The sequence below is a fragment of the Cavia porcellus genome, unplaced genomic scaffold (genome assembly GCF_034190915.1).
Source record: "Cavia porcellus strain 051 isolate PalLab524CR breed Dunkin Hartley unplaced genomic scaffold, mCavPor4.1 scaffold_7, whole genome shotgun sequence".
In the NCBI taxonomy this organism is placed as follows: domain Eukaryota; kingdom Metazoa; phylum Chordata; class Mammalia; order Rodentia; family Caviidae; genus Cavia; species Cavia porcellus.
Window position 1 is genome coordinate 7,544,387 of NW_026947490.1, and position 13,913 is coordinate 7,558,299.

At 34.2% G+C, this 13,913-nt stretch overlaps 2 protein-coding genes across 2 annotated transcripts; both read left to right on the plus strand.

Annotated features, from left to right (window-relative positions):
• Positions 1-6,578: 6,578 nt before the first annotated feature.
• On the plus strand, positions 6,579-12,858 carry LOC111755987 (keratin-associated protein 21-2-like). The gene is made up of 2 exons (XM_063252436.1): positions 6,579-6,765; positions 12,426-12,858. The coding sequence occupies exons 1-2, from the start codon at positions 6,603-6,605 to the stop codon at positions 12,758-12,760; spliced, it is 498 nt and encodes a 165-aa protein (XP_063108506.1). The 5' UTR covers positions 6,579-6,602; the 3' UTR covers positions 12,761-12,858.
• A 6-nt stretch (positions 12,859-12,864) lies between these two features.
• On the plus strand, positions 12,865-13,845 carry LOC111755993 (islet cell autoantigen 1-like). Its single transcript, XM_063252521.1, has one exon. It carries the CDS (start codon positions 12,887-12,889, stop codon positions 13,682-13,684), a length of 798 nt encoding a protein of 265 aa, XP_063108591.1. The 5' UTR covers positions 12,865-12,886; the 3' UTR covers positions 13,685-13,845.
• The last annotated feature ends 68 nt before the right edge of the window (positions 13,846-13,913 follow it).

Here is a 13,913-nt window from a genome sequence, read left to right on the forward strand (position 1 = left end):
GAACTCATGACCTCATGCTTGCCAGGCAGGCACTTATGCCACTGAGTGAAATCCCCAGCCCCACACACTACTCTTAAGGGTGAAAGATAACATGAACAGAAAAACCTCCAAGTGACCATTTGAAATGAAAGTTGTTTTAGAGAAATTGAAAGTGATGACATACACAAAGTATTTCAACAGCAGCAGAATACATTTTTTTCTTAAGACTACACAGACCATTGTCCTAGGTAAACGATACACTAGACTTCACAATATGTCTAAGCATATTTAAGAACACTGTAAGCATATCAACTATCTTTCTGAACATGAAGACATGAAACTAGGAAGTATCAAATAGAGAAATTTCATAATATTTGTGAACATTAGCAATTAAATAACATGATTCTAAACAATATGCCATTGAAGAAATAAAAAGGAAATTAAGAAAACACAATGAGGTTTATTTGGAAATCTGCAAACAAGAGATTTCAAAAATTATGGCATGTAGTAAAATAGTTCTGAGAGGAAATTTTATCAAAGAATTACCTGCTGGGCAAAGGAAAAGAGGTTTAAGATAAGCAATCTAACTTTATAACCTATGAATTTGCTAAACTTGGAAATCTAAACCCAAATAAAGTAGAAGAAAGAGAATAATAGAGATCAAAGTAAAAATAAATGATGTAAAAATAAAAGAAAAAATAACTCAGTGAAACTAATTGTTGGTTTTGGAAGAGATCAACAAAATCCAAAAATCTGAAGCTACACTAGAGAAAAAGAGAAGACTGAAATTAAGTAAGTAAGAAATCAAAGGAGGTATTATGAGAGTTACTACAGAAGTATAAAAGTTAGGAAATGCAAGTAGACATTTATTATTATTATTATTATTATTATTATTATTATTATTATTATTTTGGTACCTGGAATTGAACTCAAGACCTCACACTTGCTAGGCTGGGGCTGTGCCGCTGAGCCATATCCCTGGTCCTACTAGGCATCTGTCTTTATGCACCAGTACATTGTATTTCAGAAACAAACTTTAACAGATAATGCAACCTACTGAAACGAAATCATGAATAAATAAAAGATAAGCATCATAATAAGTAGAGATGTAATCAATATTAAAATGTCTCCCACCAAAGGAAAGCTCAGGAATTGATGGTTTCATGCTGGCACTTCACAACAGAGTCAAAGAAAACCAGTATGGATTCTTCTTACACTCTTCCTTAAAGCTGAAGGCATACCTGCATTCATTTTTTGAGGCCAGTATTACTCTGTTAGCAAAATTAGGCAAGAAAAGAAATAACAGGCCAATATATGTACTAAGCATACATTTGTGCTGAAATTCTCACTAACGTACTAGCAAGTTCAAGTCCACATCACATTCTAAGGTTATTTGTCATGATCAAGTATAATTCATCACTGAGGTGCAAAGATGGCTCAGTGCACGCACATCATAAAGATGATAACCATAGCAACAGAAGGAACAACAGGAAACAGGATATTGTCAACACAGGCAAAATACAATTTGAAAAATTCAACATTGTTTGTGAAAAAAAAATCTCTCAGCAGTTTAGTTGTAGAAGGAATGTACCTCAATAAAATAAATATGAAAGAGACTAAATCTATAACAGACATTATGTTAAATGGGGAAAATAAATGCTTTTCTTGTAAAGTATCTATTCTCACCAGTAGTGTTCAGCACAGTACTGTAGGTTTAAGCCGCAATAATTTGGCTAGAAAAAGAAATAAAATGTATCAAAAATAGATAGCAGAAGTTAAAGTCAATCACTTCTTTAGATGTCATAGTCATATATAGAATATGCTAAAAATTCCATCAAAAATTTTTGAAAAGTAATAAAATGAATTTAGTAAAGTTTTGGAATTAATGTACTAAATCATTAGAATTTTCTTACATACTATTTTCCAGCTACTTGAAAACGAAGCAAGAAAATAACTCCATTAACAATAGCTCAAAATTAAATAAAATACTTAGGACTAAGTTTTGTCAAGAAGATGAACAATCTTCCAACTGAAAACTAAAAAATGTTTGTGATAGAAGTTGTTCAAGGTGCAAATAAATGAAAAGCCATGTCATATGGACATCTTAGAATAATTAATACTGTCACAGTGTCCACAGTACCCAGAGATTCATTTGCAATAGCTACCAAATTGTTCTGTCAGTTTTCAAAGAATTAGAAAAACAAGCTAAAAATTCTTACAAAACTGCAGATAACTGTGAATAGACAAAGCAAAAAAGGAAAGGCCCAAAGCAAAACACTACATTATGTCAAAGTCTAGAAGCCTGTAGCAATAAAAAAAGCATTATATTTTCAGAAAAAGGAAAATTGACAAGTGGAAGCAAACCATAAGCTCAGAAAGAGATTATTTAATTTTGACAATAATAATATACACAAACAATGGAGGATCACCTCTTCAATAAACGGGGTTGGGAAGCCTGTATAATTCGCTTGCAGAAGAATGAAATAAAAACTTCACTTCCTATCATATTCAAAAACACTCCAGTTGAGTCGACACAGAACATGTCAGTTTGTATAAAGAGTTTCAGGAGTTGTCTACAGAAAATCTCTGAGAAATGCAAATGAGAGAAATGGAGCCATGCCAAACTCCAAAGTTTCTGCATAACAAAGGTAATAATCAACAGATTAAATAGAAAATTATACAATGGGAGGTTTATTTGCAAATCACACATCTGGTTAGGGATTAACACTAAACAATTTTAGGGAACTAAACTACTTAATGTTAAGAAAAATAGGCAATGGATCACAATGACATTTCTCAAAAGACAACACATACTCAACAGATGTGCAAAAACTCTCACCCTCATTTATCAAGAAAGAACCTAAAATTAAACCAATAGTTAGATGTTACTTTATGTTTATTATAATGGCTGTTATGAAAAGGAAAATAAAATGTAAGTGGCGTATAGTGTACATTAAAAATGGAAAACTTCTATATATTTTGTGGGAATGTAAATTAGTGTAAGTATAATGGAAAACAGGATACATGACCCATAAAATATTAGAAACAGAACTGAAATGTGACTCAGTAGTATCACTTCTGTGTATAGGTGCAAAGAGTCTAAATCTGCTCTGGATGTGTCTGTATTCCCTTGCTCATTGCACCATTCTTCACAGCAGTGAAGATGTGGAATCTAAGGAGAAATGGCTAAAGAAAATATAGAATAAATACTGATGCAATGCTATTACACTTGAAAAAATTCGATCATGTGTGACAATATAAATGAAGTTGGAGGGCATTAAAACTTAAGTGAAATAAATCACACAGAGAAAGAAAAATTACCATATGATCTCCCTTGTTCAGTGGAATCTAAAAAGATCATAAAAATGCACAGCGTATTTGGGCATTAGAGAAATGCAAATCAAAACATCACTGAAAGTTCATTGCAGTCCAGAAAGAGTGACTATTATTAGGAAATCAAAAAATAACAAATGCTGGTGAATCTTTAGAGAAAAAGGAGCACTTCTGTATTGTAGGTGGGGATGTAAATGTGTGAAACTTCTGTTGAAATCGGTATAGAAATTTCTTAAACAGCTAAAAATAGAAATTCCATCTGATCTGGGTATACTTCTTCCAAATATTTTCTCAAAAGACAAAAAGACACAATGTTACAATGGCAGTTGATTAATTATTTTATAGTATGGTTAATTCCTAATTTATGGAAGTGGCTTATATTCTCACATCAATGGATAAAAATATGCTGTACATATAAAACTGTATATCTTTTCTATCCTGAAAGGAAAAACTCAGGTCATTCATAGCAAAAGGACATATCCTTGGGACCACAGTACTAAGTAAAATAAACCAGACCAGAAACTTAAGTACAACATGAATTTTCTTAAGAAGGAACCAAAAATATAAATAATTTGAAGAACAAAATAAAAGATAAATGATAGCTATCAGGAAGGTTGATTTTGAAGAAACAGGAATGGGAGCTGAGGACCAGAGGAGAAGGTGGGGTAGGGATTGGCGGGCAAACAAAAATGATTAAGGTGTGGTACATATACATACCAATTCCCAAAGATGAATGCTGATATTATGGTATCATAAATGGTACCATACATATAACAATTTAAAAAAGAAGTAATAGGTAAGTAACAAGGCAGGACTAGAGGAAGTCTTCAAACTGAAGTAAATAAAAGCATTGGTGTAAGTATACAGAGAAATTTGAAAAGTAATTGTTTATTGAGAGTGCTTCTATTTGAAAAAAAGCAGAAGAAAAATTGAAAGCATTCTCTACAGGTGTACAGTGATACCTTCATTATCTAATGGCTCCAAGCTTGAATTTCCACTGCTTACCAGCAAAGTTTGAAAAACAACTGCTCCTTGTTTATTAACTTTGCCAGATGCTGGAGCTGAAAATCTCACTGTAGACACCAGAGGAAGATGATTCAGTCAAGCTCTGCTCTCACTCAGACAAGACATAGAGCTTGTATTGGTGCATTGAAATAATTGTCATTGTGCTTTTATTTTGCACTTTATTTGCAAAAAATCACATTACTATGACTCCAGAGAAAGTTAGAGATATCATCAGTAGTAATTTTTGGGCTTTAGAAACAATTATTTTATTTTCCATTATTTCTTATGGGACAGCTATGTTCAGTTCTTGAAATTTTTGGTGTTCGAATATGAATTTGAAATGAAGTGAGCTCGATAACTGAGGTATCACTGTGTGAGGATCTGTACACTGCTCTTTCTAGTTCCTGAAAACCCCTACTAGACCTATGGCAAAATTTTAAACGTGCATAACTTTTCATTTCTAAATGGTTGTTTTAGAAACTGATGTTCATACAGGTTCAGGACATTACCCTGGCTGTAGTTAGGGTTTAGATATGAAATGTTTCCAAATGGTTATTGTGATGAAGGTCACTGATGAAAATTTAGTCACAGGCTGTTTTGGAAGGTGATTGCTTAAAAGGATTCTAACCTAATGAGTGTGTTAATCCACTGATGGATTATAATCCGAAATCATTATTGCAGGGTGATAGAAATTTAAGAGGTGGGACCTAGTTGACAGAAAAGGGACACAGGGATTGGGATGAGATTTCTCTGTATATTCCTCTTTAAGTGGTTGCATGACCTTACGTTTTCTCAAGAGAGAATGTACATGGACTTTGAAAAGGTCCTGGTTTTGCTTTATTTTTATATGTGATAGCTGACTCAGTAGAAGCATATCAGATTTATAGTGTGGGAACTAAGAAGATTTCAGAGTAAAGAAAACACAAAAGAATTCAAAGGCCTAATGACGTTGAATAATATTTTGGGAATAAAGTTGAAGTCATGGACTAAAAATCTACAATTATAGTAACAAAGGAAGAGAATGATATGAAGTTAAAAATAAAGATGAATAAGAATGACCAATGAACAGTAAAAAACCATTGATATTATAATTGTTAGGATCCATCAGATATAGTGTAAGTAAATATTCTTATTAAAATACTGTTCTGGAACAGACACACAAAACTAAACTGAAAGATTATGTGGAAATATTATTGCAAACTAATTGATAAGTACAGATGAATAAGACATACACATATTCATCACTTTGGGGAGGTTACAATTATTTAAAATCTACTCTTTCAGTAACATTGAATTATAATGCATTAATATTTATTTTAATAAGCAATGAGTGTAATAAAGCACAAAGAGTATTCTTTGAAATACTCTTTGATCCTGTGACCAAACCAATTCTCAATATTCCATCAATAACACTAATATGGAAGTACTAGATATTGATCAATTTAATTTTTATGGGTGGCAGGAACATTGGGCACAGTCAATGAGAGTGCATCTTACTAATGACATGTATTTAAGAACTGATCTTAGTTGGATTTCAGTTGAAAGAACTTACAAAACCAATCAATTTCATTCCTCTGCACTGACTTGCTGAGAAAAAATTTCCCAAAATCATGCATGATAAATCTCATCACATTGCTGTCACAATTTTAAATTCAAGTACCTTCCAGAAAAGATTAAGATAGACAACCGCCCCTTAAAGAGAAAGAGAAAGTATCAAAGAGTGGTTGAAAAACTCAGTACTTGGTCTGAAATCCCAGAAAAGTAATTTGGAGTGGTTTGGTGTAAAAAATAAAGTGAGGAAAGGAAGAAAAGAATGCACAATGATTCTACTGCTACTGTTGTTTTTGCTGTTGCTAGAAATAATAATTCTGATTCTTAATAGTACTGTTTAGCACACGATGATTTCTAGGCTCTTAAAAGAACAAAGAAACAAGTAAACATCTATTTGTGGGTTGAACATATTTTGATGCTGTGCTGTATCATTTCATGACACACTCAAGAATGAAATTATGGTTGTATAAGTTTCAACTTTTAGAAATACACATTTATTTCCTTGAAGGCTTGTGAAAACTCCTGGGGCAGCAGTAAGTAAACTGTGAATTCCTAAGTAAATGGCTGTGAATAGAATGACATCATTTTAAGGCACAAGGTTGGAAAATGAGAGAAGGAAGTTCATGTGAGGTATGACCCATCCTCTCCTGTAGGTATATAATGGGGCTGGGAGAGATGAGATTCACACTTGAAAAAAGCTCTCCCGCTCCTGACCTGAAAACTCATCTGACACCATGTGTTGTAATTACTACAGAAACTCCTGCAGGGGCTGTGGGTACGGCTCTAGCTGTGGGTACGGCTCTGGCTGCAGTTCTGGCTGTGGATATGGCTGTGGATACGGCTCTGGCTGCTGTAGCTTCCGACCCTTTTGCTACAGAAGATACTACTCTTCTTGCTGCTAATCACCTTGACAAGTCATGCTTTGTCTCTGAAGTAACCACTTCAAGGACAAGTTCAGTTGAAATCTTCTCTATCCACTAACTTCAAACCAAAAGAGAGGTTGATTGTTGTCTTCTGGACCACTGAGTTAAGATTGCTGCTTCTACTTACTCTTGATGTGGAATAGTTTCATCACATTACTGTAGACAGATTTTATTGTGTTGAGTATTGAAATATAAATTACTTAACTTGTCTTTCTTTATTGTAAAACTATCTTGAGAATCTTGAGCTCTGTATTTTGCATATACTGTAATGTAACAAACAAGTAGTTTTCTTAATAAATTTTTTACTAAGAAATTTTGTCTCCTTTGTGTCACTGTTATCTTTGAGTTTTGGATTTTTTCCATCTCTTGGATCATCTTTTAACCAACAATTTGGGATACACTTTTATTGGTTTAATTCAAATATTAGCTGCTTTTATATATTTTATAGTTAATTAAGCGGTTATTAATTTCCTTTATATTTCAACAAAAAAATAATTGCCACATTCTGAACATCCTGACTCGTATGAGTAATGTATTGGGGTTGGGCAATTGATAAGAATAAGAATTTATTTATAAAATTAATGCATCAGTGCTGGAGTATTGACATGATAGTGGTTTATTAGATGGTAATAAAATATTAATATTAATTTAAAATAGCACTTTCTATAGTACTGCATGAGGAAATCTTTTATACATAAAGCTATGAAAGGACCTCAAAGAAATCACAATGGACTGGAATTTGTATTCTTCCTGTTCCCTATATGAGCCGCTTGACTTCTGTATCGATGGTCTCACACCAATTGCAGAGAATGACCAATGACATTCTGATATTCAAGTTGTGAAAACAGAACTGGAAGAGCTGATGAAGACAAAGAAATCTTAAAGGGCATTCCTTTCAAAGTATTCAGCAATTTCAAGCCACTGTGCTGTGATGGGACCAATCCTAGCTGGCAGTAGTAGCTGAAAAAAAAAGATTGAGACTAAGGACTGTTTCTATGTCAGCCAGCAGTGTGTTCTGATCTTACACAGATGTTAGATAACAAGCCAAAAAGCTGAAGGCCAAGGAAGCAGGATCTCCAGCATGTGGATATACATCGTACAGGATTGTGAGTTTGGAAAATGTAATTTTGACATTTTCACCTAATTTTCCCTCAAGTGTATATAACTCATTTTAATTAAAGTAAGACTGAAAAACACAGTGAATGGGTAAGTAAGTTTATTACAGTACAAGGCACACCCTTGCCTCACACCAAAATCATTTACCACATTGTTTTTACCGTTTTCTGATGCAGTCTTGGAAACCCACTGTCACAAGTGTCTTAGCTATGTTGTCATGGCTGCCTTGATGTCCTGAATGAATTCGTGGTCATTTTGACTTTGGGGAAAACTAGAATCCCAGAGGCAGATCTAGTGAGTAAAGTGGATGAGGGCATAACAAAATGTTTTTGTTTGCTAGAAAAGTGTTGTATGCTTCTAATCAAGGAGGAGTGTTCAGACTATGGTGGATGTTTAAATAAAAAAAATTGTTATGGAAAAGGCACTTTACTATTAATCCCCTAAAATACTTAAAATACACCCACTTCCTTTGCATATAATTATGCAATTGTTCTTGACGTGTCTTTTATTGTAAGATGTATTTATAAATTTAATCATGCAATGTGTTCTATGATCAAGACATATATTTTCATATATATGTATTTTGCTCACACAGATTTTTCTATTTTTAAATTTTTGTTCAATATTTTTAATGGATATTCTACTATTTTTATTTTTATCCCTACAAATATTTACATTTGTCATTCACAATCCTTTAATGGCTTATGGTATTTTATATTCAACTGTCCCCTGCATACCAGCAGGGTTTTAATAGGGATGGCTATTTTAAAGGTTCAGTATCCTAATAGAAAATCTAGAATCTGGAATCTCCCATCTCAAACTGTTTAGAGTTATTACAATTGGAAGAATATTTCACACAGAATTCTTAAAAATAATTTTAAAAAATTGTCTTCAGGTTATATGTGTTGTGTATGCATCATAAATGAATTTCATGTCTAGATGTGGGTCCACTTCAAAATGTCTATTACTTATATGCAAGTAGTGCAAATACTGCAAAAATCCATAAAATCAACAATCTTCAACTTGACATATTCAAATTTAATTGCATAAATATATTGACACTGTGTAGATAACAATATATATCTTGGCTTTTTTGTCTGTTAGCGTGATTTGTAGTGAAAGATTCATCTGTGTTAGTAACATACTATACATTCAGATCATTATTTCTAATGACCATTTTATAGCCATGAATCAGGAAGCAAGAACACTGGTGAAGGCCATTATTCTATTATTATTTCTAGTTGTTGAATGGCCTATCACGTGGCACATACTCAAAACTTTGCCTTTTCAGTGTATCGGTGATCACAGGTGTCTCCCCAGGTTTCTTCTCCACAGCACTGCTCTAATAAGTAGTGTTCCCCTGTGCTTCCAGGAGAATCAACCCCTGATACAAATTGCTGAGGGGAAGTGTGTGCATGTTGCATTTTATGGATACAGTTTGTTTACTGCCCAGTGTATTTGCACTGGTCCAGTCTCTAAAACTGCAGTTCTTATTTAAGATCTATTTGAAATCTTGTTAATGTGTAACTTTCTAACATTTCTCACTTGAGATATGAGAAATAATTTTAGCTTGTATTTACATTTCTTGATAGCTAATATGTGAATTGTGAGTCTACCTGAAATCTATCATTTTATATGTTGCTTCATTTTCCTTTTTCACTGTGGTGAACCAGCTCCTCCAACACCACCTAGTGAGCAGTCCGGTGATTCCTTGTTTATATGGTGCATGTTGTCACTGCATATGCATGAGTTTGTCTCTAAGCTTTTTTTTCTAAGATTTTCTTACATTTGTCTCTTTACGTATCTTAAAAATTTGTTTTACATATGAAAAGACTTGATAGACATGAAGAGAATACTTCAAGTGATATCATCAAAACATACAGTCTTATTAAGAGCACACAGTTTGCCATGATATATAATATATTATATTCAAGCATATATTCACCCATTGCAAAGATTTTGACAATATCGTATATATTTCCAATCCACGTGAGTTTAGATATCAATAGTGAAATGTACTGCAGAAAATTTCCAAATATAAGAAATTAAACAATATAGCTGAGATATCCCAAATATACAGCCCATGCATGTCTACAACTCATGGATCTAGAAAATTCAGTAAAGTTAAAACTCAAATTTTGTAGAAAAAAGACAGTAATACAGATAGCAGCAGAAAGAAGTTAAATACAGAGTAGAGAAAAAAATCAATTAAAATAAATAGTGTTTGTAAAAAGATCAACAAAATTGGCCAAACTTTACTGAAGTTAAGAAAGAGAGACCTACTAATATCAGACAGGAAAGACGGTACTGTGGAAACACAAAGAATCAGAAATACAGCTACACATATCTATACAACAGCAATTGGTCATGTTAGAAGAAATGGATAAGATTTTAGAAACATACAACTTACCAAAGGTAAATTACAAGGTAATAAATGTATAAACTGTAAGTAACAGAAATGAATCAATAGTGAAAAGTCTTCCATCAAGGTAAGCCCACAGATAAACATGACCAAATTCTATAAAATATTAAAAGAGGAAATAATAAAAATCCTTCACAGATTATTCCAAAAATTTGAAGAGGAAATATTTCTGCATTTGTTTATGATGCTAGTATTCTGATAGCAAACAAAACAGGACAATTGTATTGTTTCTTGAAGAAAACTAGAGATGAACATTCTTGATAAATATAGGGGCAAAAATCAAAATGACATACTAGTAAAAAAAAAAACACTAACTTTTAGGGAAAACACATTTCCCATGATCAAGTGGGATTTATTCTTGGAGCACAAGGATGACTTAATACACTCAAGTCAGTGAGTATATTATACCTTATTAATAGAACAAAGGAGGAAAACAATAACCATCTCATTAGAAGCAGAAAAAAGTAATGAAATTTAAGATCCTTTATGGTATTAAAAAACTCAAAAAGTTAATTTGGGGATGGAGTGCAATAGAACATGATATGGCTTATAGAGAAACAAGTCCATAGGAAAAGTTGAAAACTTCTGTAACGTCAAGAACAAAACAAAGATAATCATTCCTGCCACCTTTTTTCAACATTATATTTCAAATCTTAGCAAAAGCAATTATACAACACCAAGAGTCATTCGAATAAGAAAGGAAGAAAACGAGTCCTTGCTTTTAGGATGGCGTGATCTTATCTGTGGAAATCCCCAAAGATACTACTAAAAAATTTTAGAAGCAAAAAATGAATAGTATAAAATTTTAGGATAGAAGGTGAAAACAAACTTTATTTGTACTTCTGTACTTTAATATTAAGCTTTTTGAAAAAAGAAATGAAGAAAATAATCCTTTTTAGAAGGCACCGATATTTATATAAAATACTTTAGTAAAAATTTGAGTTGTGAAAATCTTTACAGTAATAATTATAAAACTTTGGTGAAAGAAATCCTGGAAGACACTATGTTCATGGATTGTAATAAATAATGTTCAATTGTTTGAATCCTCAGAATAATGTATAGAAACATTGCAATTTCCATAAAAATTCAAAAGTGGTGGCGAGACTTCATCAGTTATCAAATTACTGCAAATATTGACAAAATTTTGTTTCTTTTTTATTGAAATACTCAGCCTATAAATCATTTTTCTCATTTCATATTAGACATTCTGATCAGAAAGTATTAACTATTAATTAATTAGATTTTAATGGGAAGCAATGATATAACACAAACATCTGAGTAGAGTTTGAGTGATCTTCCAAGTCCAGCTCACTTTTTGGATTTAATTACACTTCAACAACAAGGTTTCTCTTTAACCTATTGATGATAAATCTTCCTACATAACTTAGAAATCAGGAATTTTAAAAAAAGCAATTTTAGCATTAAAGAAAGAAAGGGTCATAAGTTTGTGGCAAAAGGATAGGCTATAAAAGTTATACTTTATCAAGAGAAAGAGAAAATTTCAAGAGGGAGATGCAGCAAGTTAGTATACTCAATTCTTTGTACAAATTCTAGAAAAAAATAATTTCAAGTAATTTTCATGGGGAAATCAGTGTACGAGAAGAAGAAAGAAAAAAATCAAGATGATGCTCCAGCCCCTGCTGCTGTACATCTTTTTGCTGATATTAAATTGACTGTTGACTTAGTAGTATTATATAATAGGAGGTTACAAAGAGCATGAAAGAACAGAATGACAGGAAAACATATATTTATGGGTCAAACGTACTTTGGTGGTGTGTTGCTTTACATCATGGTGATGAAAGGAAATTATGAAAAATCAGATTATAGGAGCAGATGCTTAGGCATTTAGAAAAATATAGCTTTATTTCCTTAAAGGTTTCTAAAAATGGCTAGGGAATTAGGAAGCAAATTATGAATTCCTAACAAAATGAATGTGCACAGAGCATACTCATTTTAGGCACATGGTTGTAAAACAAGAGAACAGGGTCCATGTGAGCTATGACCCATCCATCCCAGGGGAGTATATAAAGGACTGGGAAGAGCAGACGGCATTAGCAATTGAGAAACAGCCTCCTACTCCTCAACTAAAAGCTGATATCCTGACACCATGTGTTACAACTACTGTGGAAACTCCTGCAGGGGCTGTGGATACGGCTCCAGCTGTGGATACTGCTCTGGCTGTGGATTTGGCTGTGGATACAACTCTGATTGTGGCTATGGCTGTGGATATAGTTCTGGCTGTGGCTCTGGCTGTGGATATAGTTCTGGCTGTGGCTCTGGCTGTGGATACGGCTCTGGCTGTGGCTATGGCTATGGATACGGCTCTGGTTGTGGCTATGGCTGTGGATATGGCATTGGCTCTGGATACGGAGCTGGATGTTGTAGCTACCAACCCTTTTGCTATAGAAGATGCTACGCCCCTTGCTACTAATCTCCATGGCAAATCAGGCTTTGCCATGAAAGGACCACTCTAGGAACAAGTTCAGCTGAAAGCTTTTTACCCAATAACTTCAAGCCAAAGAGAATTGTTTGCTGGGCACCTGAATTACCATGAACTATGGCAGCCATCCATGAGAGCTTCAAGGGCTATCAGCCATATAAGTTCACCACACTAAAGAGTTTGCAAGACCCTATGAAAAAACTCGTTGAGAAAGAAGAGAAGAAGAGGATTGCCCAGCAGGATAGCACAGAGGCAGCAGGCCAGGAGCCACGTCAATTAATTTCATTAGAAGATGAAAACCAATGCAAGGAATCCTCCAGTTTTGACAATGAAGATGAAAAAAATATTTTATCTACTTCAGACAAAACTTCTACCCAAAATGCACGTTCAGGACCTATGGATGAACTGTTAGACATGAAACCTGAGGAAGGTGCTTGCCTGGGCCCGATGGCTGAGACCCCAGAACCCGACAGCGCTGACAAGGATGACTTGCTGCTGTTGAGTGAGATCTTCAACGCTTCCTCCCTGGAAGAGGGCGAGTTCAGCAAAGAGTGGGCAGCTGTGTTTGGAGACAATTGGCTAAAAGAGCCAGCACCAGCGGGGGCCCTGGGAGAGCCAGATGCCAAGTTCCAGACTGGCTCCGGATTCCTCCCTTCGCAGCTGTTAGACCAAAATATGAAAGATTTACAAGCCTCCCTACAAGGCTGGTCAGAGAGCAATGTCAGTCCTCCTCCTACTCCTTGGCCAGCACCAAAGACAAGCAATCCAAATGACAAGAGCCCTGCACTGAAAGAGCCTGCCAAGGCTGCCTCGGACCTGACTGCCTGGTTCAGCCTCTTCGCTGACCTGGACCCCTTATCAAATCCTGATGCTGTTGGGAAAACTGATAAAGAACATGAATTGCTCAATGCATGAGTCTGCAACCTTCAGGAGGAAGGCTTCATGCCACTCCACTCCCCAGCTTCATACCTGGGGCAAGCAGAAGTATAATGTGATCAGTATGCTGTTTTAATATTTACATGCCATTTTAATAAAATGAAAGGGTCAAAGACCCTTAAAAAAAAAAAAAAAGAAAATTTGTGTTTCCACTTAATGTAAACTGAGTTGTTCCATCCTATCACTGAGGAGAGATAGTATTTGTGTA